This window comes from Fukomys damarensis, unplaced genomic scaffold (genome assembly GCF_012274545.1).
Source record: "Fukomys damarensis isolate Sample0158 unplaced genomic scaffold, DMR_v1.0_HiC HiC_scaffold_39, whole genome shotgun sequence".
NCBI lineage: Eukaryota > Metazoa > Chordata > Mammalia > Rodentia > Bathyergidae > Fukomys > Fukomys damarensis.
Window position 1 is genome coordinate 15718558 of NW_022900951.1, and position 23488 is coordinate 15742045.

The 23488-nt window shown below is 40.4% G+C and overlaps 1 protein-coding gene across 8 annotated transcripts in view; it reads right to left on the reverse strand.

The window, feature by feature from the left end:
- The window catches only part of Sh3kbp1 (SH3 domain containing kinase binding protein 1), a 346801-nt gene that overhangs the window by 244766 nt on the left and 78547 nt on the right, over positions 1 to 23488 (reverse strand). Inside the window, exon 1 of one of the 8 annotated variants that reach the window (XM_010643663.3) lies at positions 13622 to 13685. The exons of the other annotated variants lie outside the window; for them this stretch is intronic. Coding sequence (XP_010641965.1) covers positions 13622 to 13672 — 51 coding nt within the window. The 5' untranslated portion in view covers positions 13673 to 13685. Of the gene's footprint in view, positions 1 to 13621; positions 13686 to 23488 lie in introns of those variants that run through there. 8 annotated transcript variants of the gene reach the window in all.

The window sequence follows — 23488 nt, forward strand, 5'->3', positions numbered from 1 at the left end:
TATATTTACATCATTTAAATCACACACACACACACACACACACACACACACACACACACACACACACAGAGTCTAGCTCCCATTCCCCTGGTTTACCACTCCCAGGAAATTACCATTTCTAGCTTATTCAGTTTCTTAGGCATCTTCCAGTTTCTTCAAGCAAATGTTATACACTAGGATATTATGTGCACTGTTGCGTATGCTTTTTTATTTAATAATATATATGACAAGTCTTTCCATACTGGTAAGAGTATCTTCATTCTTTATTCTAGCTATAGAGTATTTCATAGTATGGATGTTCTATAATTTATGTATCCCAGGGCCAGGAATTTAGCTCATGGCACCATGCCTGCCGTGCAAGCTCAAGGTCCTGAGTTCAATCCCCCGTACCAAAGAAAAAAACTATGTATCCCAAGGTGATGGATATGTGGAATGTTTCCAATACATTCCTATTACAAATCATATACCTACCTTGTGAACAAAATTAAATTTATTAAAATAAAGTAGCTTACTATATACTGGACTATTGCACAGGTTCATGATATCATGTTAATATTATCCCGGCATTCCCCTTCCTCTTCTGGTATCTCTGATTCTTTAAGACACAGCTCTAACTTAGCTGATCTCTTCCATAAAGTCATTCATGATCATTCTGGCCCATAGTAAGCACCCATTCTTCAGTTCTGTACTACAAATTTTCACACAGTTTTGCATGTATTGGTGTATCTGTTTCAGCTTTCTGATGTGAATGATATCTCCCTGCAGGCCACATACTACCTGTGTTACCTATACTACTTCTGTATTCTGTACAGCACCTAGCAGTTTTAGCGGAAAGAATATGCTCAATAAATAACAATTAATTGATTCACACCAATGAATATTTTCCTTAATCCTGAATCATGTTTTCTAGACCTAGATGTCCTTCAGAAAAGGTTCTAGCCAGTATTGCTCTGGGAATTTTCATAAAGTCATAATCAAATTGTAAGTCACTGCAAAACAAAATCCAAATCCAACAAACTGAATCCTCTTGGCATGCTCTGCACACAGAACAGGAAACATCGTGACATTCGGAAGGTGCCCGACATCTCAATTCACAAGCACAAAACGATATTTAAATAGCATCTGTGGTAGAGACACAGCCAACATACACAAGAAAGTTACAAGTAACACTGATGTGGGGTGGAGAGGAGCTCCCTCACACTTCTGAGGGTAAATTATGCTCAGCATAATTCTCAATCACATTTTAATTTTACTCTGCAATCTATTTCATTCATTCAATCAAATTGTATTGAGGAAGGCCAGGAAAGCCTCTTGAGAAGGTGACATCTGAGCTGACACACACATGACAAGCAGAAGCAGCAATCCAGGTAGGGTGAAGCTTCTGGCTGAGGTACACAGATGGCAAATCAGGTTCCAAAAGAATTACTGCTCACAGAACCTCTGAATGTGATTTTATTAGGAAATAGGGCCATTGCAGATGATTATGTTACAATGAGATCATTTGGGTGGGCCCTAATGTAATATGACTGGTACACTTTAAAAAGAAAAAATTTGGACAGTTATGCACACGGGGAGGATGCTATGTGAAGATGAAGGCAGAAATCAGGTTGATATACAGAGTGTGATTGAAAAATATGATAATTATTTTAATTTTTTAGATTACAGTAAAAGTCATATTGCCATTAATCCCCCTCAAAATATTCCCTCTTGCTTTAAACACACTTGTCCCCTCATTTTTACCATTTTCTGAAGCAGTTCTGGAGGTCCTCTTTTGTGAGTGTCTTCAGTTACGCCGTTATGGCTGCCTCAATGACCTGAATCAATCCAAAACATTTCCCTTTTATACTAACTTTGACTTTGGGAAAGAGTGCCAGATCCTGTAAATAAGATGGCTAAGGACACCCCATAAGGTTTTTTGCAAGCCCGTGTTTCTGCGGGATGGCACTTTACAGCAGAATTCACTGTACTTTTGATCACACCTCATTAAAGACACTCATAAAGCAGGACTTCCAGAACTGTTTCACAAAGTGGCAAGAATGATGGGGTAAGTGTATTCAAAGCAAGGGGGAGGGGCCGGGGATTTAGCTCAGTGGTTCCAATGCCTGCCATGCAAGTGCGAGGACCTGAGTTCAAGCCCCAGTAAAAGCAAGAGGGAGTATATTGAGAGGATTAATGCCAATGTGTCTTTTACTGTAATCCAATTTTTCAAATTGTAAACATTAATGGTATATTTTGACCACAGCTTGTATCTACAAGCCAAAGAATGCCAGAAAGCCACCCAAAGCTAGGAAAGAGACATGGAACAAAGTCTCCCTTACAGCTATCAGGAGGAACCAATCCTGCTAACACCTTGATCTCAGACTTCCAGCCTCCAAAGCTGTATGTAAGAATACAGTCTCTGTAGTACTTCTTACAGCAGCAAGCATATGCTAAAACAATGGATATTAGGTACAATAAGTATCACATCACACCAAAAGATACTCCCACTCAATTACAGCAGCAGAGTCCTTGTCCTGAATAAAATGCTACCTGAAACTTTAGTATGTTAACAGATGGAGAGGATAAAAAGGGTCACCCAAAAGAAAATATTCCAATGCTTGCTAATCCATAAAGTACGACCTTCTCTGATCCCATGAGTTCCTTCAAACCTTTCAAAACAGGCTGGAGCCAGAAAACTTGAGTGAGAGAGGGAAGGAGTGATTATATCATGACAGAAAATGATTATGATTACCACCACCACTACCATGAGACAGTTCCTACTATCAGCTGAACACTGGTCCATTCTTTATATCGATTCCAAACGATATTTATCATTTTCTTTAGCAAAGTAAAAATCAGAGAAGTTGGTGTGCTAAAAAATTAGTCCCTGCAGTCATCTGTTTGGACTGCCATACAAAACAGCACAGACTCAGGGATTAAATAACACAAACCCATTACTTCATTGTTCTGGAGCTGGAAGTCCCAGACTAAGGTGGGGGTAGGTTTGATTTCTCCTAAAGCCTCTTTTCTTGGCTTGCAGATAGCTACCTGCTTGGTATGTCATCACATGGTCAACCTTCTGTGTGTGCATGCCCCTGGTGTCTCTCTCTCTCTCTCTCTCTCTCTCTCTCTCTCTCTCTCTCGATTGAAACCAGGGTGCTTTGTGCTGAGTTACATCCTCAGCCCTTTTTTATTTTGAAACAGGGTCTTGCTAAGTTGCTCCAGGATGGTCTTGAACTTGTGATGCTTAGTTGCCCAGGCTTGCACGTGTAATCCTCCCGTCTCAGTGTCCCAGAATACTGGGATTACAAGCATGTGCCATCATCACCAGTTATTCTATTCCTATAAGGACACCAGTCATACTAGATCAGGTCCACTCTAACAGCTCACTTTAACTCAATCATCCCTTCAAAAATCCTTTCTCCTTGGGGCTGGGGATTTAGCTCAGTGGCACTGCAACTGCCTCGTAAACACAAGGTCCTGAGTTTGATCCCTGGTACCGCAAAAAAAAAAAAAAAAAAAAAAAAAAATCTTATCTCCAAATTTAGTCACATTCTGAAATAGTGAGACCAGGACTTCAACCTACAAATTGAGAGGGACACAGTTCATCCCATAACTAACCCTCAAAGAAAAGTCACAGAGCCTACAAAACCCTGGAACCATTTGACTCCAGAAGCCACTTTTCTTGGATCACACTGCCTAGTACTAAAACATTCATTTGCTATTTTAAAGAGACATTATTTGAAAAGTAAGATTTTTTTGGTTGGTTTCTTTGAAAGAAAGACTCTTGTAAGGTCTTAAGCCATCCCCTAAGAAAGCTCTCAAGAGAGTTGTCCAGTAGGCCCCATGTAAACCATCTGAGGGCTAACAAAAAGGGAAAGGGGGCCAGCCTGAGATCAAACCTAAAGAGATTTCAGCTTCTACCTTCCAGGGGAGGATCGCCAGGGCCCCTCCTAGCATTATATAGAGAACTGGAAAAGGGAGTTCCCGAAGAGTTGTGCCAACTTCAGGCTCACTAACATGTGAGAGATTCCCTGAGACCTGTTCTCCTGTCTATATATCAGCCTCAGGATGGCCCACTCTAGGCCAACTCAAAAACTCCTAAACAAAGGTTGGGGATTTAGCTCAGTGGCATCGTGCCTCCCTAGCAAGCACAAGGTCCTGAGCTTGAGTCCCAATACCAAAAAATAAATAAATAAAAACTCCTTAAAAAAAAGAAATACATTCTAGAGGGCAGAAGAGATGGATTTTAAGAGGTCAGGAAAGGAGAGACAGAAGCTATCACAGGCGATACAGAGAGCCATATTAGGATAAGAATCCAAGTAACACTCCAGGTAAGCTTTGAGTCCCTTGTAATAACTAATATAAACAAGAATTCAGTTCTTGTTGCAATTGATATTGTATCAGATAGACTCAGTAATACAGCCCTTTCCTAAACAAAAAAAATTTTTAAAAACTCCTAAACAAAAGTGCAACAAATATTTGTACTGTATACCATAAAGCCCCTTCACTCCTCAGAGAAGACTGCCACTTCATATTGTCAGCAGAGGCTCTGGCAGCTGCTGCACCCACCAGCGTTCAAAAAAACATTTTCAAACAACTCCCATCCTCTGCTACTTCAGATACCAAATCAATAAAAGATGGTACCTTGCTGTACCCTCTCTGGGCAGAAAAGCAATGTTCTCAAGAGTGAGGTCACAGAGATCTTTATAAGTACCATTCTAGGGAAGGAGAAGAGATATGATTGGGAAAGTTCTGTTTTACGGAGCACAAGAACCCCATAAATTAAGAATTCTAGAATGAACACACAATCAAAATACTTAGGTGCCAAACATTGTGTGCCAGGGTGATGATGACTAGAAACCAAACTTAAGAAAAACAAATCTGGTCCAAAATAAAACAATGAAAGACCCAAAATGCAGCACCAACTATGACTATTATTGTTTAAAGGAAAGTATGAAAAATGTCAACACACAGTGGGAAAAACTGGAAAATGAAAAAACATCAGAAAAGATTTTATGGAAGAAATAATAAAAGTAAAAATGGCTATTACATGATTATATCTTATTATTTATATTTATCAGATTATATTTACACGTTACATTTGGCACACAACATTGAATGACATTATTGTACTTAAGAGACCTATTGCAAAGTAAATATTACCTCTTTGGTAGTAAGGGCCCATGTCAAACTACAATTCTAATTGAGACATGTCATCAAGTATTACCCGAAAGTTGCTTATCTGGGAATTACCTTCCCCAACTTTATACATGCATTTACTCCATGGCTGAACAAAGTAAGAGCCAGTTTTAGGCCAATTCTAGAAGAAAATTAGTAAGTATACATTCCCTGGGCATACCCAAAGCTGAAAGTCAATCAATACCAACAGTCAGTAGGGAGAACAGTCTCCTCCAACAATTATGGTAAATGAGGTTCAACCTTTGTGTTTCTAATTTATTAATGAAGTTTATGCCGGGCAGGAAATAACTGCCCGATTGAAACAAGTCAACCTATATACAACTGTTGGTGGAATGGCAAGTTAGCAATATTGATCAAAATTGTAAGGACACAGACTCTTAACCCAACAACTCCACTGGTAGGCACTTATCCTATGGATAGACTCACATAAACGAAGATGACTTGTTGCAGAAGAGAAAGCTTAAAACAATTCCAAGTAGGATTCCACATAAACAGAACAGGATGTTCAAGCAAAAAGATACATTACGCAAAAAAAGCTCGTTGGTTCATAACATGTATGTTATTGCCCAGTTTTATAGGCTTTAAAACTTTTTGTATTTTAATTTTTGCCCATGCAGAGGAAAATTCTGAATGATTAATGAAAACTTAAAGAGCAGCACATAGGAAGCTTTAAGCTTGTTTGTATCATTTGAATGTATTTACCATGAGTTTATAATTTTTAAAATTTAAGACACATAAGAAAAAGCCATGAGCAATGAGACTTTATGAGAATACATCCTTAAATTTCTCTCAGCAATGTATGGAGTCTAAAAGGAAGTCTCAATCTTAAGCAGGCTAATTCCTACTGAGGAACTAGCACAACATAGCTAAGGGTGAGCTACATGGACAAGGCATGAAATCTAATTTCTTTTTTGTTTTTTGTTGTTGCCGTTGTTGTTGTTTGAGGCAGGGTCTCACTATGCAGTTGAGACCAACCTTGAACTCACTATGTAGTCCAGGATGGTCTCGAACTCACAGCGATCCTCCTGCCTCAACCTCCCGAGTGCTGGGATTACAGGGCTGCGCCACCACGCCCAGCTCTAATTTTTTTTTTTTATTGAGACAGGGTCTAGCTAGGCAGTTCAGGCTGTCCTTGAACTTACTATGTAGCCCATGCTGGCCTCAAATTCATGGTGATCCTCCTGCCTCAGTCTCTTGTAATCCCATGCCTCAGATTACAGGCATGTGCCACCACACCCAGCTTCCTACATGGTTTCTTATTAGTCATCATTTAATCAGAAAACTAAACTTTCTATACTCAAACTTTTATCAATGCATTTTTCACAATTTTAAAGAGCAAAGGTATATAATAAAAATATAAGCCAGGACATCATAAATTAAGTATCTTGCTTAATAGATGCTAAAAAATTATAATGATTGTAATTTCTGCAAGAAGAAAATAAACTCTGAAAGGTTTAAGTACGTACATGGATATATATGGTTTTACATGTAATAGCAAAAAAATTGGAAACTAAAAATATACAATAGGAGTGGGTGAATAAACTGTACAGTAGGCAGAAAATAAAAAACATTGTCACTGTATTAGGTATAGAAAGATATTTGTGGTACATTTAAGCTAAAATAATCAATGTAATAGCATTTTTCATATGGATCTATTTTGAAAATGACATAAACAAGTATATATTTATACATGAGTACTGGAAAAGATTACAAGGAAAGAAAGCAAAACATGAACTATGGTTATCTCTAGAGAGTGGGATTTCAGTATATTTTGTATATGTATATTTTGGCTGATCTCTAACTTTTCTATAAAAGCATTTTTAACTGTGATTTTTTTAAACTTAAAAAAATGCTGGCAGGGCCAGGGATTTAGCTCAGTGGTGCCACTGCCTGCCTTGCAAGCACAAGGTCCTGAGTTAAATCCCTGGTACCAAAAAAAAAAAAAAAAAAAAAAAAAAAAAAAAAAAAAAAAAAAAAAAAAAAAAAAAAAAAAAAAAAAAAAAAAAAAAAAAAAAAAAAAAAAAAAAAAAAAAAAAAAAAAAAAAAAAAAAAAAAAAAAAAAAAAGTTGGCTGTCTTCTCTAGAGTTCTTCCATGGAAGAAAATTCAACATAAAAGATGTGGCTTGTTCTCTTTCTCTTCTACCCCTTTGCTGGTCCTTTTAATGGTTTTTCTGATGCTTCAGAAACTGAAAAGGAGGAAGGTCTAACATTTTCAAGGCTATTTCTTCCTGCTTTCAAATGCAGATGTTGTGTTAGGGGAGTGGTTTCTAATTAGGGGCAACTGTGCCCTCCAAGGAACGTTTGATGATATTTATGGACAAGTTTTTGGTGTCAAAGCCTGTACTATTAGCATCCAGTCAGTAGACATCAGAAATGCTGCTGAATATCCTACAAGGCATAGGTCAGCCCCCACAACAGATTTAACTGGCCCCAAAGGTCAACAAGATCAAGAAACCCTGTCTCAGGCTATTGAGTCTTCAAGTTATTTGCTAATCTTCCATGAGTAGTGCCTTTCAACAGCTGTCTAAGAACATCTGGCCAAGAGGCACCTCAAGTAGAGTAGAAATGCACTAACCAGGGAAGCTGAACAACTGAGTTGAATCTGGACCCACCCCTTTTCCAGCTGAATAACCTCCTCAGGCAGGAGACCATGCCATGCTGCTGATCTCTGACCCTTCTCCATGAATTGGGAATCCCATCACCCACTACTAGGGGTGTACTAGAAACTTCAACACAATAATAAAGGAGGCAAGTTTCATAAACTATAAAGCACAGTGCAGAACTGCATGACATTATCATCCTAGGATTTTAACTGGGCTTACCAACAAAAATACAGTTAGGGTTTTAATGGGTCTTTGCCTTGCACATTCCCACTGCCCTGCATTACCTATTTATAATGCAAACTCAGAACTCAGCAGTGATTTTTACTGAAAACCATAAAGAGAGGTATTTTTTTAAAAAATACATCTTCCTTGGCATAACTGTAAGGCAGCAAAATTTACTGACTGAATGATAAGACCTGGATTCAATCATCGTAAAGAACCATAGCTCTGGGGTTGGGGATTTAGCTCAGTGGTTCTGCCGCCTGCCTTGCAAGTGCAGGGACCTGAGTTCGATACCTGATACCAAAAACAAAAAACAAAACAAAAAAAAAACCACAGCTCTACCTCTTTTTAGTTGGGTGACCATGGGGAATGGCCTCTCTATGCCTCAGTTTCCTCATCTGTCTATCTATCCAAACCATAACACATCCAAACCAAGACATTTGAGAGTGAAAGGAAGGACTAGTAATGTTAATATTAGCACAAGAGGTATACACCAGGACTGTCCCCAGGCAAACAAAGGACATAAGGTCACTGTAAAGTAAAGGATAATAACAGTATCCACTTTGCAGCCTTGTGATAACTAAATCAAATCCAAGAGGCAAAATACACAGGGTAATCTAGTAAATGCAGCTATGGTTGTAGTCCTTTCCCACTCCTACGCACTCAATTCATTCAGCAGGTAATGGTAGACAGGCATAGCCACTCTTGTCTGCAACAGGGTTCCTCCTCTTGTCCTATAGAGTGTTTGTTCAGTGCCCAAGGCTTTTCTTCCATGCGCATATGTGGTTATGAGACAAGCAGAATTAAACATAAGCCCACAAGCCAGCTTTAGAGATCAAGACTGCCTACCTAGGAAAGTCATACCAAATATGTAACAGTTAAAAGTCTCCTTTACAAAAATGAACAATAAATTAGAGCTTGTCTAATCAACAAAGACAGAAAGGGTTTAATATTATCCCAAGTTTCTGATTCATGAAGCTATTTTAGTTTTAGTAGAAATTAGCTCTACATAATGAATCTCACAGAAAGCACTAATTAATACAACTTCATAACTCTGTACCCAATGTTTTAAAGCATGTTACAGTATTGGCTCCCTCCAATTTCTATGAACGGCCCATTACAACAAATTGTGTGCCATGCACAAGACCACCTTCCAGAACGCATACAATATGAAAGCAAAGTTACTTTGGCTTGCTTCTATATTGAGATGCATCTATATCATCTGCTAAAAATAATCAGTTTAATTCGGTGTGCTGAAAGAATTTCCTTAAAAAGTCAATATTCTCCAGAAGACGTGGATGTTCCTTATTTTGCAGATGTTGATTAATGCCTAGTTTCTTAGAACTCTAATCACAAATCCCTTCGCTCCCTTCTCCCTCTACCCCATTTCAGTAAAGTTGGTCTCGATTACTATGATCACAAAGTGTCACACCCAGATGTTTCCACAGTCAATTACAGGGCCTTGTCCTCTCCTCCTCCTCTTCCTCCTCCTTGTTCACATTTTAAAAGACAGATCGTCAGTCAGCCCTCGTTCTGTGCCAATTTCTGGTGGCCATTAGTGTGGGCACATTCCATTCCTTTAGAAGTCATGAGACTAAAGCTCCAGACATGACCAATCACCAGAAATGCAAACTACAGACCTCCACAAAGAGAAGGTCTACCAAGTAAACGTTATGTGCATAATTCAGAACAAAAGAGGACTCTCCATTTCTGTTGTTCTGTGACTCTTTCTTGATTCAAAGAAGCTGAAACTAGTGAAGTATATTTTTATCTGATGTTGGTTATACAGACATGCATGAAATTAAACAAGCTGTACTCATGTGCATTTTATGTGTATGTTATATTGCTGTTAAATTTTTTTGAAGTAGTTTTACACTGTGTAAGCCTCTGGATAAAGTAAGTACAATTTACACAGCACCCACATCAGTATTTTTCAAATTCTTTTCAAACTGTGATGCTACCAGTTGGTAGGCTACATCATCTATTTAGAAGGTCCTGACTACTTTTTTTTTCTGGCACAGTAGTAGTATGGAACCCAGGGCTTTCACATGCTGAGCAAGTACTATACCAATAGGCTATATCCCCAGCTCTTTTTATTTTATTTTTGAGTCAGGGTCTCACTAAATTGCTCAGGCTGGCCTTCAAGTTACATATCTTCCCCCCTCAGCTTCCTAGGTATGCAGCACCATGTTGGCCTGTCAAACATGTTTTCAGTGTATTGGGGAATACAAGAGGCACACACACTGAAGGCAACTACTGTTGCAAGAAACGTATTTGAGTTACATGGGTTTACACACATATACACATGCGGACACATGGACTGAGTTGCTAGAGTTATTTTTTTAACTGCAGAATATAATAAAAAATGCCTAAGACACCTGGGGGCATAGCTCAGTGGTACAGCTACTTGTCGAGCAGACACAAAGCCCTGGATTTGATCCCTAGCACCACACACAATAAGAAACACTGAGGGGCTAGGGATTTAGCTTAGTGGTGCTGAGCCTGTATTGTACGCAAAAGGTCCTGAGTTCATTCCCCCGTACCAAAAAGGAAAGGGGAAGGGGAAGGGGAAGGGGAAGGGAAGGGAAGGAAAAGATTGAATATGCCAACAAATAGTGACTTAAAAGCCAGACAGACTGGACTCTAATCCTGATGGCTATATTCACGCCTAGGACCAAGTCATCTAACCTCACTAGGCCTGCATCTTGCCATCTCTAACATGGAGGTAATGTTATCTACTCCCCGGGATTGGTGTAAAATCTCAGTGAAGGGGTGAACAACTGGCCAGAGATAGCTACTTAAACACTGTCTGAAGCCCTCACATCATTTACATGGTGCCCTGTTCTAGGATTTTTACCACTTGAAAGGAAATTTCAAGGTAATATACCAGAAGAATAGTGCTGAGGCTAAGTTCCCATCCCACGTCTCTGCTGAAGTCCCACGAAAAACAAAGCACTAACATTTGAGAGGAGTCAGTAAGGCAGGGAAAAGCTATTGCCCCAGCTCAGTTGGTGATAAATCATCAGGCTTGGGATTCTGACCAGAGGGAAAACCACTCTCCAAGATAATAGGGTTTTTCTCATTGTTTTTGGCAGGAGGTGGAGAAAGGCCAGAGAGGAAGAAGGCCTCAGTAAAAAAATAAAGCATTTGTTTTAAGCAAATCACTTTGAAGACAGGTGGTTTTATTTTGATAATTTAAAAAAGAGATGCTTAAAAAAATTTAAAAGCTGACTCCAGGTACCTGCCAGGGACTTTCCAAGAGAGAGTACTCTAAAGTGTCCAAGCGACAATGGATGCAGATTGGAGGTGAGAGGAGTCTAGCACAGAAAAGATAGGACTATTTTCATCAGCTTGTAGTCTTGAGCTATTTAAAAGTCGTTCACTAAGTTATCCAAAGGAACTATTCACTCAGCAATCCGTTGAGCATCTACTACACATCCAGAACTTAGTTAAGGGCTGGGAATATGGTGGAAATAAAACAGACAAGGCCTCTACTCTCTCAGAGATGAAATTCTGGTGAAAGAGATAGCAAGTACCAAGTAAATCAATGAGTCAATAAAATATTTACAGGCTGTCTTATAAGTACTCTAAGAAATGACTATGGTGACATGAGGAAAGGAAATGTAAGATGGAGGAAGTCCCTTTAGATAAAATGGCCCAGGAGGGCTGCTCAGAGTAACACCTGAGAGAGGAGAAAGAGCTGCCAAGCAAGGCACCTAGAAAGGGGCATTCCTGGCAGAAACAGCAAGTGCCTGGCCTCAGAGGCAGGAAAGGACGATGGCAGGGGTGGGGAGGGCAGGAAGTCACTATACTAGAAAGTAATGGCCACGCAGGAAAGAGACCTTGATGAGACTGACAAAGTAGGCAAAAGCCAGGCCATACTAGGATTTCAACGAAGAGTAACATAGAAAGAACCCTTGAGGGCTGGTATGGTATAAAATGCATCGCTTTGATGCTGGTTAACGTAAAGGATCCTCTTAAAGCATCATTCACAAGCCAAGTGTCCAGGTGATATGATGTCTCCAAAACCAAGGATAAAAATTAGCTCTATCAGGGCTCACTGATACACAATTATTGAGTACTTTTGCCAGCTAGAGGAAAATGACTTCAGCTTAAATATGAGATGAAATATAAGGAATTCAATCAGGAAAAGGGCTGGGAGAACTTGTGACTGACAAGGGAACACTATTATTAGCAATTAACTCACAGTTAGCAAATATAAAGCATGTAGTGAAGTTAATTAACAAGGCAGGGTCGACAAAGTGCACCCCCACAGTCCACTAGAAGCCCTTGAGGATTGACAGATATGCCTGGCAGTTGCCTAAATTCATGAACGGGTAACTGAAACGAACTGATGAAAAGGCACCATGGCAGAGCCCTATAAATACTTCTGAATCAAAAATCAGACAAACTACTGAGCAGTTTTCATCACGAATGATCTTTTCATATTCTTTTCCCTCACACCAGCTGAATATAGGTACTCTTAACTTGGAAACTCAAAGGTGAACCAGAAATGGCTCTTCTGAATTATCCCTTTCCCTTGAGAACTCATCACACAACCTCCTGACTTAGGTCCGTAAGCCCCAACATCTTTAACTCAAATGTATCTGTGAGGCATAAGCATGACTCACTCGCATCCTTCCCCTAGGACTTTGTTTTGGAAGCGTCACCTGGTCATGACTAAAAGGACAATTGGGATTATGGACTTACGCAAGGCCAACTAGCTGCCCCAAGATCAAACCTATGACACTGACCAAGATCTTAGCAGCCTCTAAGGCTGCCCTGAAACAAGCTGGGACAGCAATATCGGTGGTTTCTCATAGATCACAACACAATGCTTGAACTTATGGGCAAGAGTCAGGCAATCAAATGCCAGATGCCTTCACAATCATTACTTCAAACAATGTAGTAGTTCTGTGAAGGGATTATGGTTGCAATTTTCAGGTGAAAAAAGTTAAGACATGGAGGAATTTTGTAAGTGGCTAATATAGCTAGCAGAGTAGGGTTTTGAGCTAGGCCCGATACTTTGGCTTGGCATCTAGCAATAGGACAGTGCTCTTCACTGACTCCAACCGACTTTCTATGCCACCTTCTATCTCATTTTTACTTCCTCCTCAACATGGGAAAGCTGGATTCCACACCTGGCTTTATACCAGACTCCCAAATTGGCAGCTGCCTCAGAAATGTTACTTGCTCCCAACCCCAGTCAGGGAACCCTCACTGCCGCAACAGATCCCCACCAGGAGTTTGACTAGACGGGGCTGTGTGAAGTGTCCCTGAGAGAAAACTCATCCGATTATAGATAGCAGCCAGAGAAGGAGAGAGACCAAATGGGGGGTGCTCAAAATCTTCATAAATGCCATTACAAAAAGGACCTGGCCAAAAGGAGCTACTTCTGTCACAGAGGATGACTCGGGAAAAGAAATTTCATTTGCCACTAACAAGAAAACCGAACCTGGGTCCAAGTGGAAAACAGTGTGGGTCACCATTTTGAAAGAACTGAACTGAGACCAAATTCTCTGTCATGTCTCCCTCCTGGCCTATGAAGTAGTCAGGAACAGGCTACAAAAGATGCAGGCATAACCACAATCAAAACAGATGTATGGCCTACTTACACTCTCAGACAGGTCTGCGGCACTCAGGGCTTTGGCTGCTGAAAGCTCCATTCTGGGGAGAATGAAATGGTGATTTCTGGCTGACTAAACTCTCAGGCAGGAGTGAGTTCTGTGCTCTTCGTGAACTGCAAGCCTCTCTGATTCACTTGGCAGCAGAATTATTCTAAGCATCCTGTCCCATACCCAAGCCGCCTGCCCCTCCCACTACATATTCACACTGGCGGGGTGTTTTTTTTTTTCCTTTTAATTCTTTGCACTTAGTTCAGTCACAAATCAAGTGAAACTCATTTTTCAAAATTAATCCAACCTCTGGCACTTGAGACAGTAGAACCTTTACAACCAAAGAGGAGGAAGAGCCACCTAATTAGGAAGAAGTTATAATTAACATCAGAGAGAAGAGTTGGAGAACTGCAGAGTGTGCAGTAACAGCAAAATGGAGATTATTTGAGACAGCTGAGACACTCCACCCAGGCCTCCAGAAGGAGACATGCACGGGAAACAAAGGGCATATGGTGTTTGCTTTCTTCAACATCCGTTCTCACCAATAAGAGCTGCACCAGCAAATGCTCATTACTTACATGTGGACAAACCTTGCCTTGAAACAGACTCTGAAACACAGCTCATAATTATATAAATTACTTTGCAATACACAGACCTACCTTGATTTTTTATTACATATAAAGCAGGATTTATATAGCAAGTCCTAATAACTGGCATAATGTCTGTTTGGCTTAGTTAAGCATGAATTATACTTGAAAGTCAATTTTTGTTAATTTTGAGTTCATACTGTAACTGGAACGCTGATATATTCAGAGCAGAATCTCTTTTTCCCCCAAAGATCCCAAAGGGCTAAAAATAACTAGATACAAGTGATTTTTCTATTATTTACTACTAGTTATATTTTATTTAAATATTTCTGTCCTAAAGCAAATAGGTTTTCTAATGTAACTTAAATTATTTATTTTTCACATGTATTAATGTGAACACCAGCACCAATAATGTACTGGGCACACTATTAGACTGTCCCAAGATAAATCTCAATGAACATGAACATAAACTCCTAAATTGGTAAGATCTGTATTGACGTCACTTTTCAGAGGCTTAACGCTAGAGTTGGTTTCAAAAAGCTCACCTACTATTATTACTCTCCAGTCTGTTGAGATCATGAGTCACATTCGCTATCACAAAGCCAGGACGGCTACCTGCCCATAGGGAAAAAGTTCAAAGTCAAAGGACTACTTTGCTTAGCTTAACACAGAAAAGGCTCCTAAAAGTGAAAGGAATCCAGGGCCAAACAATCCAACACAGTTGCTCAATAAAACTCAACAAGTACTGTTGGTTCCATTCCTTCTTCCCTAGCAGAATCCGTTACTGGTCACAGGTCCCCATTTTCAGCTCCAGAGGAACATCCTAATCAATTCTAAGCCAACCAGTGGTCCAGAGTGGACAACAGGAACTAAACTCACCCAATTAGCATGCAGGAAAGGGTTCCTCCATACAGTTTGTGGATAGCAAAGCAACAGACCCCCACTGCCAGTAGATGCCATCCTATAATCAAGGAAGCCAGCCCTTGGCCAAAGCTATTGCCAGAATGGCGCTATAGAGGAGAGATGGCAATTAACACAGGTTTCTGATGCCACATTGAGTGGAGGACCGCACTGCCTCTGGCCACCCCTTCCTTCAGTCTTTCAACTATATGAGAAAACAAATGTGTGTTTAAGACAGTCCCAGACAACAAGTTTGTTATGTTCAACCTAAACATGCTAACAGGGATGAGCTGAGCAGTAGCTGGAGAACCAAGAGCAAGAGTTTGTAATGTGGCAAGGAGATTCCTTAAGATTCCTACACTCACCAAAAAATTCCCCTTAATGTTAAAAAGGAGGAATTATAGAATGGTTCCCTAGGGCAGAGCAGGAAAATGGGGAGTAACACAAATGGACACAAGGTATGTGGCCCAAAGGATGATGGAAATGTTGGAGGATGATTAGCCTATGGCAATCATTACACAACTCTGTAAATATACCAAAAATCAGTGAAGGGCACACTTTAAATGGAGAAATTTTATGATATCTAAAATAGATCTCATAAAACTGTTTCTAAAAGCTATAAGGATGCAGATTGGAACTTCCTCCCTCCACATCTGATGATGGTACACCCCCCACTTAAGTCCTTCCTCCAGTGGTTACCCTTAGAGTCCAAGTTCCTCACAAGGAAGCCAGATGTTGATGCATACCTACAATCCCGGCATTTAGGAGGCTGAGGCAGGAGGATAGCAAGTTTGAGTCCAGGCTGGTAAACTTAGTGAGATCCTGTTTCAAAATAAAAGAGGGCTGAGGATGTAAGCTCAGTGTAAAGGCCTTAGGTTCAATACCCAGTACCACCAACATTTTTTCTAAAGCAAGTTATTTACAAGAGTGCAAGATTCCTCTCACCTCCTGGCCTTGCTTCCTCATACTCCCCACCTTACTTCTTGGGCACCCTCTTCCTCAGTGGCTCCCATCCATTCTCTTTACCTGATCACATTCCTTCTGACCTACCCCAGATTCTTAGGCCTTCTGTGTGTGTGTGTGTGTGTGTGTGTGTGTGTGTGTGTGTGTACACACATGCATGTATGCCACACTGGGAATTAAGCCCAGGGCCTTCCAGGCTGGCCTCAAACTTGGGATCCTCCTGCTTCACTCCCACTGTTCTCCCTTAGCCTCCAGGGACAGTACCACAATGGGTACAGAAAGTGTGTTTCAGGCTGTCTCTCTCCCAAGGCTCAACCCCTAGGGCCTAGAACAGCACTGGGACCTAGAAGACACTTGGTAGGCACTCACTAGACTGCTCTCATCTTGCTCTTTGCAGAAGGGCAGCTGTTTCTCCCACAGGTCATTTGTGTCATCCAAGTCAGAGGCTTAAAAGCCAGAAACATGTTCCAGATGTCCGTGCTGTCACCCACACTGGCTGTCCTACAATGACTTCAAGCTTAGCACAGAGCCAAGCCTGCTCCCAGCACCAACAATATATAAGTCAGGCCCTGGCAGAAACCCCTCATGCTCATCACCCTTGGTGCGTGTTTCTCTGCTCAAACCCTCTTTGGGGTAGAAGTTCCCAGAGACAGTGCAAACTGTATTTTGCACTGTACAAGCTTCAGAAAAGAAGAGCGAGGGTACCCAACATTTTCCCCCTTACTTTAAACAAGGTAAGGAAAATCATAAATACAATAATGAGAAATACTGTTGAAGAAAGACTGCAAGAGAGGGATGCAGTAGCTCAAGGAAAGAGCAACAGTTTTGAACATCAGTCCATACGTGGAGTTTTATCTTCCTGTTTGACCTCAGGAAAGGGTTAATAGTAAGGTTTGAGAAAGGCTAAAAAGCCACTTAGTGAGGTATCTCATTTATCAAAACAGAAAAAGTCATATGTACTATGAAAGGAACAACCTGCAAAAGCCCACCATGGGATCTGCTTCACTACAACAAAGAGCCTACTTTCCAGCTTGTCCACACACCACTAAAATGAAACCCCAAACCCAGGAGCATTAGAAAGAGCTGAAATGACACTTTAAATACTCACAATGGTAATTTCGACTCCTACCTCATAATCACGAATTCTCTTTCCCATATTTGGGCCCCAGCCTTCCTGGACATACTCCGTGAGCCTTCACAGACATTAGCTAATGCTAGGAAGGTCAGCAAGCTAACCATTAAGTACTTTTTTCTCCACGCTGTTAGTTAAGGCAGTCTGGACACAATCATCAGGAACTCATCAATTCCCTTCTGAGGCCGGTACCTGGTAAGATTCCTCACCTACGTTAGGTCCAAGAGCAGCTCTTAGGATGTTAGAAATCTTGTCATTACACATCTCGATCTAGTTCTTACAGCGAAGTTTTCCAATCTGTCATTACTGTCCTCCTGCCCCCAATAAACAGCTTTACGACCAAATCACTTCCATTGCTTTTTTTTTTCTTTTCTTTTTTCCAAATACCTGCCAGGCTCATCCCCAGAGGCTCTAACTGAGCAGGTCTAGTGAGGCCCTGGGAAACTGGGTTGTTTAAACTTCCCCAGACGATTCTGGTGATCCACACAGCCTGAGATAGAGGGCAAGTTCTGGACGGGAAGACATCTTTGCTACTAAAAATAGCACCACCTGGGAGCCTCTTGGAACTGCAGCATCTCAGCTTTTCCACAACCAGCCAGTGCCAGCCCAGACCTCAGGAGAAGGAAAATTAGTTTGAGAAGCATGGGCTATACTACCATCTGGCTTCAGAATCTTCTAGGTTCTGTTAGTGGGAGGGCACACTGAAAAAAAAATTTTTTTTCCCTGTGGTGCTGATGGATTCTAACAGGGCCTTGCACATGCCAGGCAATAATGTGTCACTGAGCCACACCCCCAGCCTCTTGGGATCTTATTGATAAACAATGGGGCCCAATCATGCTCCCTTCTTCCTTGCCCTCCCAGAAAACAGAAATCATCAGGTTAAATATTAAGGGAGTCAAAAACTAGATACAGCCTGCTTTATAAATTAAAGCAATACATTTTTCCATTTATGCTGGCAATATCAACACTTGCATTACCATGCATATTTAAACCTATCAGTCACATTCAAGTCCTAGAGAATCAAGGCAGCAGAACCTGCAAAATCTTTTGGTACTGAGGAACTTTATGTAGAACCAAGGCATGCCAGGATAAACACTTCTTGAAACAAATGAGAACTACTAATTACATCCATTCGTAAAAAAATCAATATACTTGAAGAAACTTTTTAAAAATTCATATGCTTATTTCCCTTCTTCAAATAACATCATAAGGCATTCACAGGAAGTTGTGGTTTCAATTGAGATGTGGCTGCATATTTTTTTATACAATCTCACAGTACCTTATCACAGAGCTCAGCCAAGATTCCCAGCAGGCTCTCAGAACCTGACAGATTTGGGTACCCCTCATGCTAATTAATTACCATCTGGTTTGGGTTTTTTTAAACATAGCAGAAGCCACCCAGACAATGCTGTACCATCATACAACTAGGGGTGAGAGAGTACAGACTGTGAGTTAAACCACCTGGAAGCTCAAATCCAGATCTGGCATTCACAATCTCTGCTCACCTGGGTGAGTCACTTAACATCTCTGGTCCATGGGAAGCACTACATAAATGTTTGCTGTTTCTCTCACCCAGCATATAAGGCCATAAATGGTACAGATAACAGAACTATGCACACAGTACATGCTCAATTATTATTGCTGGATGGAGAAAACGCAACCCAGATTGTACTTTCTTCAATGAATCTATGATTACCAAGTACCAGTAGCCTTTTAGGGTGCCAAAGAAAGGTCCTGGGGTTGGCAGTGCTGGGATTGGAACCCACGGTCTCACACAAGATAAGCAAGCACTGTATTACTGAGCTGTATGCCTAGCCTATAGGCATCCTTTTCATCTAATGTTATATTCTCGCTCTCCAATCATGTCTTTGATGTGTTCATATTATACCTCACTTCTCAAAGCATAAACATTGACTATAGAAAAAGTATGAAAAGCATATAAGCTGGTGAAAGAGAAGTATACAAAATAGTAGGCTGGTACCAATTTCTTAACAGTTATTGAGATCACAAAAAACTGATTTCCAGAATATTCTGAGTAGAGAAGTGCCAGATAACACTGCCGTCACAGTATTAATATTGTATAGAAACATTTGCAGTAGTAATACAGCAGAAGGAATTGGAAGGTTGCAACTATTTAAACTACCCATTTTTACCTATTGTTAAGCACTCATGACAATGAACAAGTGCTAAATCCTTCAACATGTATTTATTAAATCTATTCCCCTGCACCAGCCAAAGCTTTAACACTTTAATAAACTGAGTTATCGTAAGAATTCAACACTACATTTGATTTTCTTTTTCTCTTTTTTCCATCAAGGCCTCAACTTTTAAGAATACTCAGCCTTCTAGTTCTTATAAAGTAATCATGGGAAGTCAGGCCACCAGAGTTCAAATACTGGAGTTGACCTGTAATAGATCTGCAATCTTCATTAAGTCAGGTAACTCTGTGGGTTTCAGTTTTCCCATCTGCAATACAGGAATAATCACTACATGCTGTAGGAGTTGTAAGGTAAGGAGAGTAGTGGAGTTGATGCATATTCTTTATAATTATGAGGAGGGTACATGCAGTATTTACTCATAACTATAAATTCACACCCCTTTTCATGCTGTACCAGGTCCTAAAGTGGTTACAAAGAAGATAGATTCTCCTTGCTCCCTAAAATGGGAGGAGAGTGGTGTAATTCCTACACATATTTAAAGAGAGAGAGAACTATGTAAGCCAGAGAAAACTCACCCCCACTTCCTCACCTAGGTTAGCTGAGACATGGCTGCAAAATTGCTTTCATAAGCAAAATGCCCATCAGGTTTGTACCTTCCAAAGTATAAGTATTATACTGAGAGGATCCAAACTTGCTCATACCTCAGGACTTTTGCACTTGCTATTCTCTACATGGATGGCTCTTAATAATAGCAGGACCTTCTTCATCAATCACATATGAGTTCCAATATCACCTCTCGTGAGAGGTCTTCCCCATTACTCCAGCTGAAACAGCTCACACACTCCACCAGCCGCTCTATACTTTTCCACCCCTGCATTTCTTCCATGCATGTTTTACTACCCATAATTATCTTTTCACTCATCCATAGTTATGCTCTCTGTCCTCTGTTAAGACTTTAAGCTAAGAGCTCAGACCTTGTTAAATCCATTCTAAAAATGGCACCTAGTGCTATAGCGTACTCAGTAGACGATGGTATATAAGTAATATATGTGTTGTATGGCTTCACCTTTCCAACAGCTCTATCACATCCACATCTGGTCCTAGTGATTGCTTTGGCTCTTCAGACTGCTTTACTTGCCTTTTGGCATACCTTGTAATTTTCAGTTGAAAACTAGGCATTTTGTACAGAGCAGTAGATGCTTAGGTAAATATATCTTTCATGTGGGCATTTGTATTAATCTAAACAGAATTTGGGCTATGTTGAGGTCTGTTATTCCTCCGGACATCAGAAACTCCAGATTCCTCTAGTGATCTTTTCTTGTCCCCTCTCTTGGCTTTGGCCTTCCCTTTGTGGTGTTCTCTCAAGCAAGCCTCCCTGCTGTAGCCCACTGTTGTTATTCCTGGAGGCTTGTTGGCATCTGGTGCAGTTGAAGAGAGCAGTTCTCTAATACTTTAAGCCTCTGTCTCTGGAGTACACAGCAGGACAGTGTCTGGGGGTGTAGCCTTCACAGGTGTTTCTGCTTCTCCCACAGGGCTAGAGCTCCCCACTGCAGTGGTTAGCACCAATGTTCCCAGGCTACCTCCAGCCTGAGGCTCTTTCCCCTGCCGATTGCAACTCTTTTTAGGTAAGATGGGGGGGGGTAAGGGGTGGTGACTGCATGAGTTCCCTTCACCCAGCTGCAATGTTATTTCACCAGTACCCTCACACCATGGCCTTTCCCTGCAGATAAGCCTTTTCCTCTTTGAGGGAGAAGAATCTGAGCAGATTTCTCAGCAGTTCTGAACTTACACCGTGAGCTTTCTCTGGATTTTTTCCCAATCCAATGAGAGCCAGGTGGGGCCCCTAGAAGAAAAGCCAGCAAAGGAGTAAAACCACCTCCTCCTAACTGCTGTGCCAAGGAGCTTCACACTCAAGCCAGGCCACACTCTGCCTCTAGCAATTTGTCATGTTTCCTAACGCAGTCTTCCTATCTATTTCTATGGGCACCTGGTGGCTTCTGCTGCTGTAAATAAATGCTCATGTCCTGTCCCATGTTTCAAGGTACCCCTCTCTCTCTAGATTTTGAAATGGTTGCTTGCTCCACAAACTCAGTTCTCTGTTAATTTCCAGTCTGCTCAGATTTTTTTTTCTTGGAAGCGTGGGAGGGACATGTTTGCAGCTCTCTACATCTCTGAGCTGAAACCAGAAGTCTACTTATTTATTTTTAAAGGATCAGAAGTATGACAAAATGGTAACATTTGATTAAAACTAGGTGGTGGGTAGCTATATGTGAGTTATAGTCTCATACTCTTCTATATTTTAATAGTTCAGTAACACTTCATATTATAAAATCAAGGTGTAGGTGGCCATGGTGGAAAACAGTACCATAATATAAATAGATCAAAATATTCATACAACACTTGAGTCTTCAATAATTTACAGAGATCACCTGAATTTCCAAAAACAACCAGCCTTTCTGGCAATACTTCAGAAGCTTTTTTTTAAATTGTCCCAATATATCATAAAATTTCAGTGTCAAACAAATGAAAGAAGAAATCAATGTTCTAAAATAAAACAAAATTACTTTAAAATGCACATATTTATAAGTCAATATTACGTGTTAATTCATTGTTCTTTAAACTGATATCCAACTGTCATTATCAATATTCATGGAAATTGAAAATAGGTCATCCAGCAATTGTCAGATCCCACACCGCAGTATATAATGCAACACATACAGTAGTAGTCAGACTACTGTAAAACTTTGGATTGCCACTCCTTTTCTTACCCACATTCCCAATTTAATATAATCAGTTATCATATGCAAATGAAAGGATCACCAGTTTGGGAAGATTCACCTCACAGAAAGAATTTTCACTTAAATAACTGACTCACTTAGATAATCGCAAGTAAGTTATGTACTATTAAAAAGTGTACTATTTAATAACTCAAACTACTGATTACTCTTAAAGATTGTATATTAAATTCAGTGAAACCAGATGAATATTTAACATGCTCGTTCTATGTCCATAAGACCATTCTAGCCACTCTGGATTGATATGAATCACCTACCAACCCCTGCCATCAGGACACACAAGCGAGAGAGAAATCTAAGTGACCATGCAATCCAAAACTGCAAGTGCATGCCACAGGCCAAGAATTGCCCTGCAGTAACTTTTGTTACAAGGAGAGTAAGTGACTTTTAATTGTTCTTATGCTTCAATATTCACTTATACATTCCAACTAAAAGGGAAAGAGAAATGTAATTTTTAGTAAAGCAAATCCTCATTTGGCTTTCATGATAATGAATGAAGACAGGCCCAAGTTTGTCTGTAATGGGACTAAAATGGAATGATGAATCTGTAGCTTTAATTATCCTGTGTAGGGTCACCATTTAGACAGCTAGATAACACACTTCACCCTGCCTGAGAACAGTGGCTTGACAACTGTACTATGTTGTTGTTACAAGGACTGCTTATAAATCAGCTATATCTTTGCATTGCAGCAGGCCTGCAATGCAAATCAGATTTCATATCTAGCTTGAGGGTTGGGGGCTGTGTTTGGCTTAAAGTGACAGCACCCTAGACTTGATTGTCACCTTCAAATATCTGTTAATGCAAACCATTCAAATCGAGTTTTAAAATAAAAGGACGAATTAAATTGAATAAAAATAATCAGAGGCTAAAACTGGAGTGAAGTATATGAATTTTTAACCACCCCTGATGGCAGAAGCTCACACTATAAGTGCCTGGATTATATGTGCCAAAGAGATCAGCCATCATGTGACATTTTGAACCAAATAACGGAGCAGTCCCTAGAAGAAATAGCAATAAGCACACAAAAAATTTCTCAGCATTTGAAACCACACAAACCTGACATGCGCCATATTCAGATTTGTTTCAGAGTTCACATTATGCGCTACCAGAGCCAAACATCATCATAATCACACATTTAACATAGAATAGCTGAAACTATTTTTCACATGGCAGATGTATTATTTTTATAGGCAGGTTGGCAACTATTCCAATTTCCAAATCAGGGGAAAGGGACTGGGGTGGAGCTAAGTGGCCCAGCTTGTGGGAGGCCCTGGGTTCCATCCCCCTCCGCACGAGCACTGCCAAAAAAAAAAAAAAAAAAAAAAAAAAG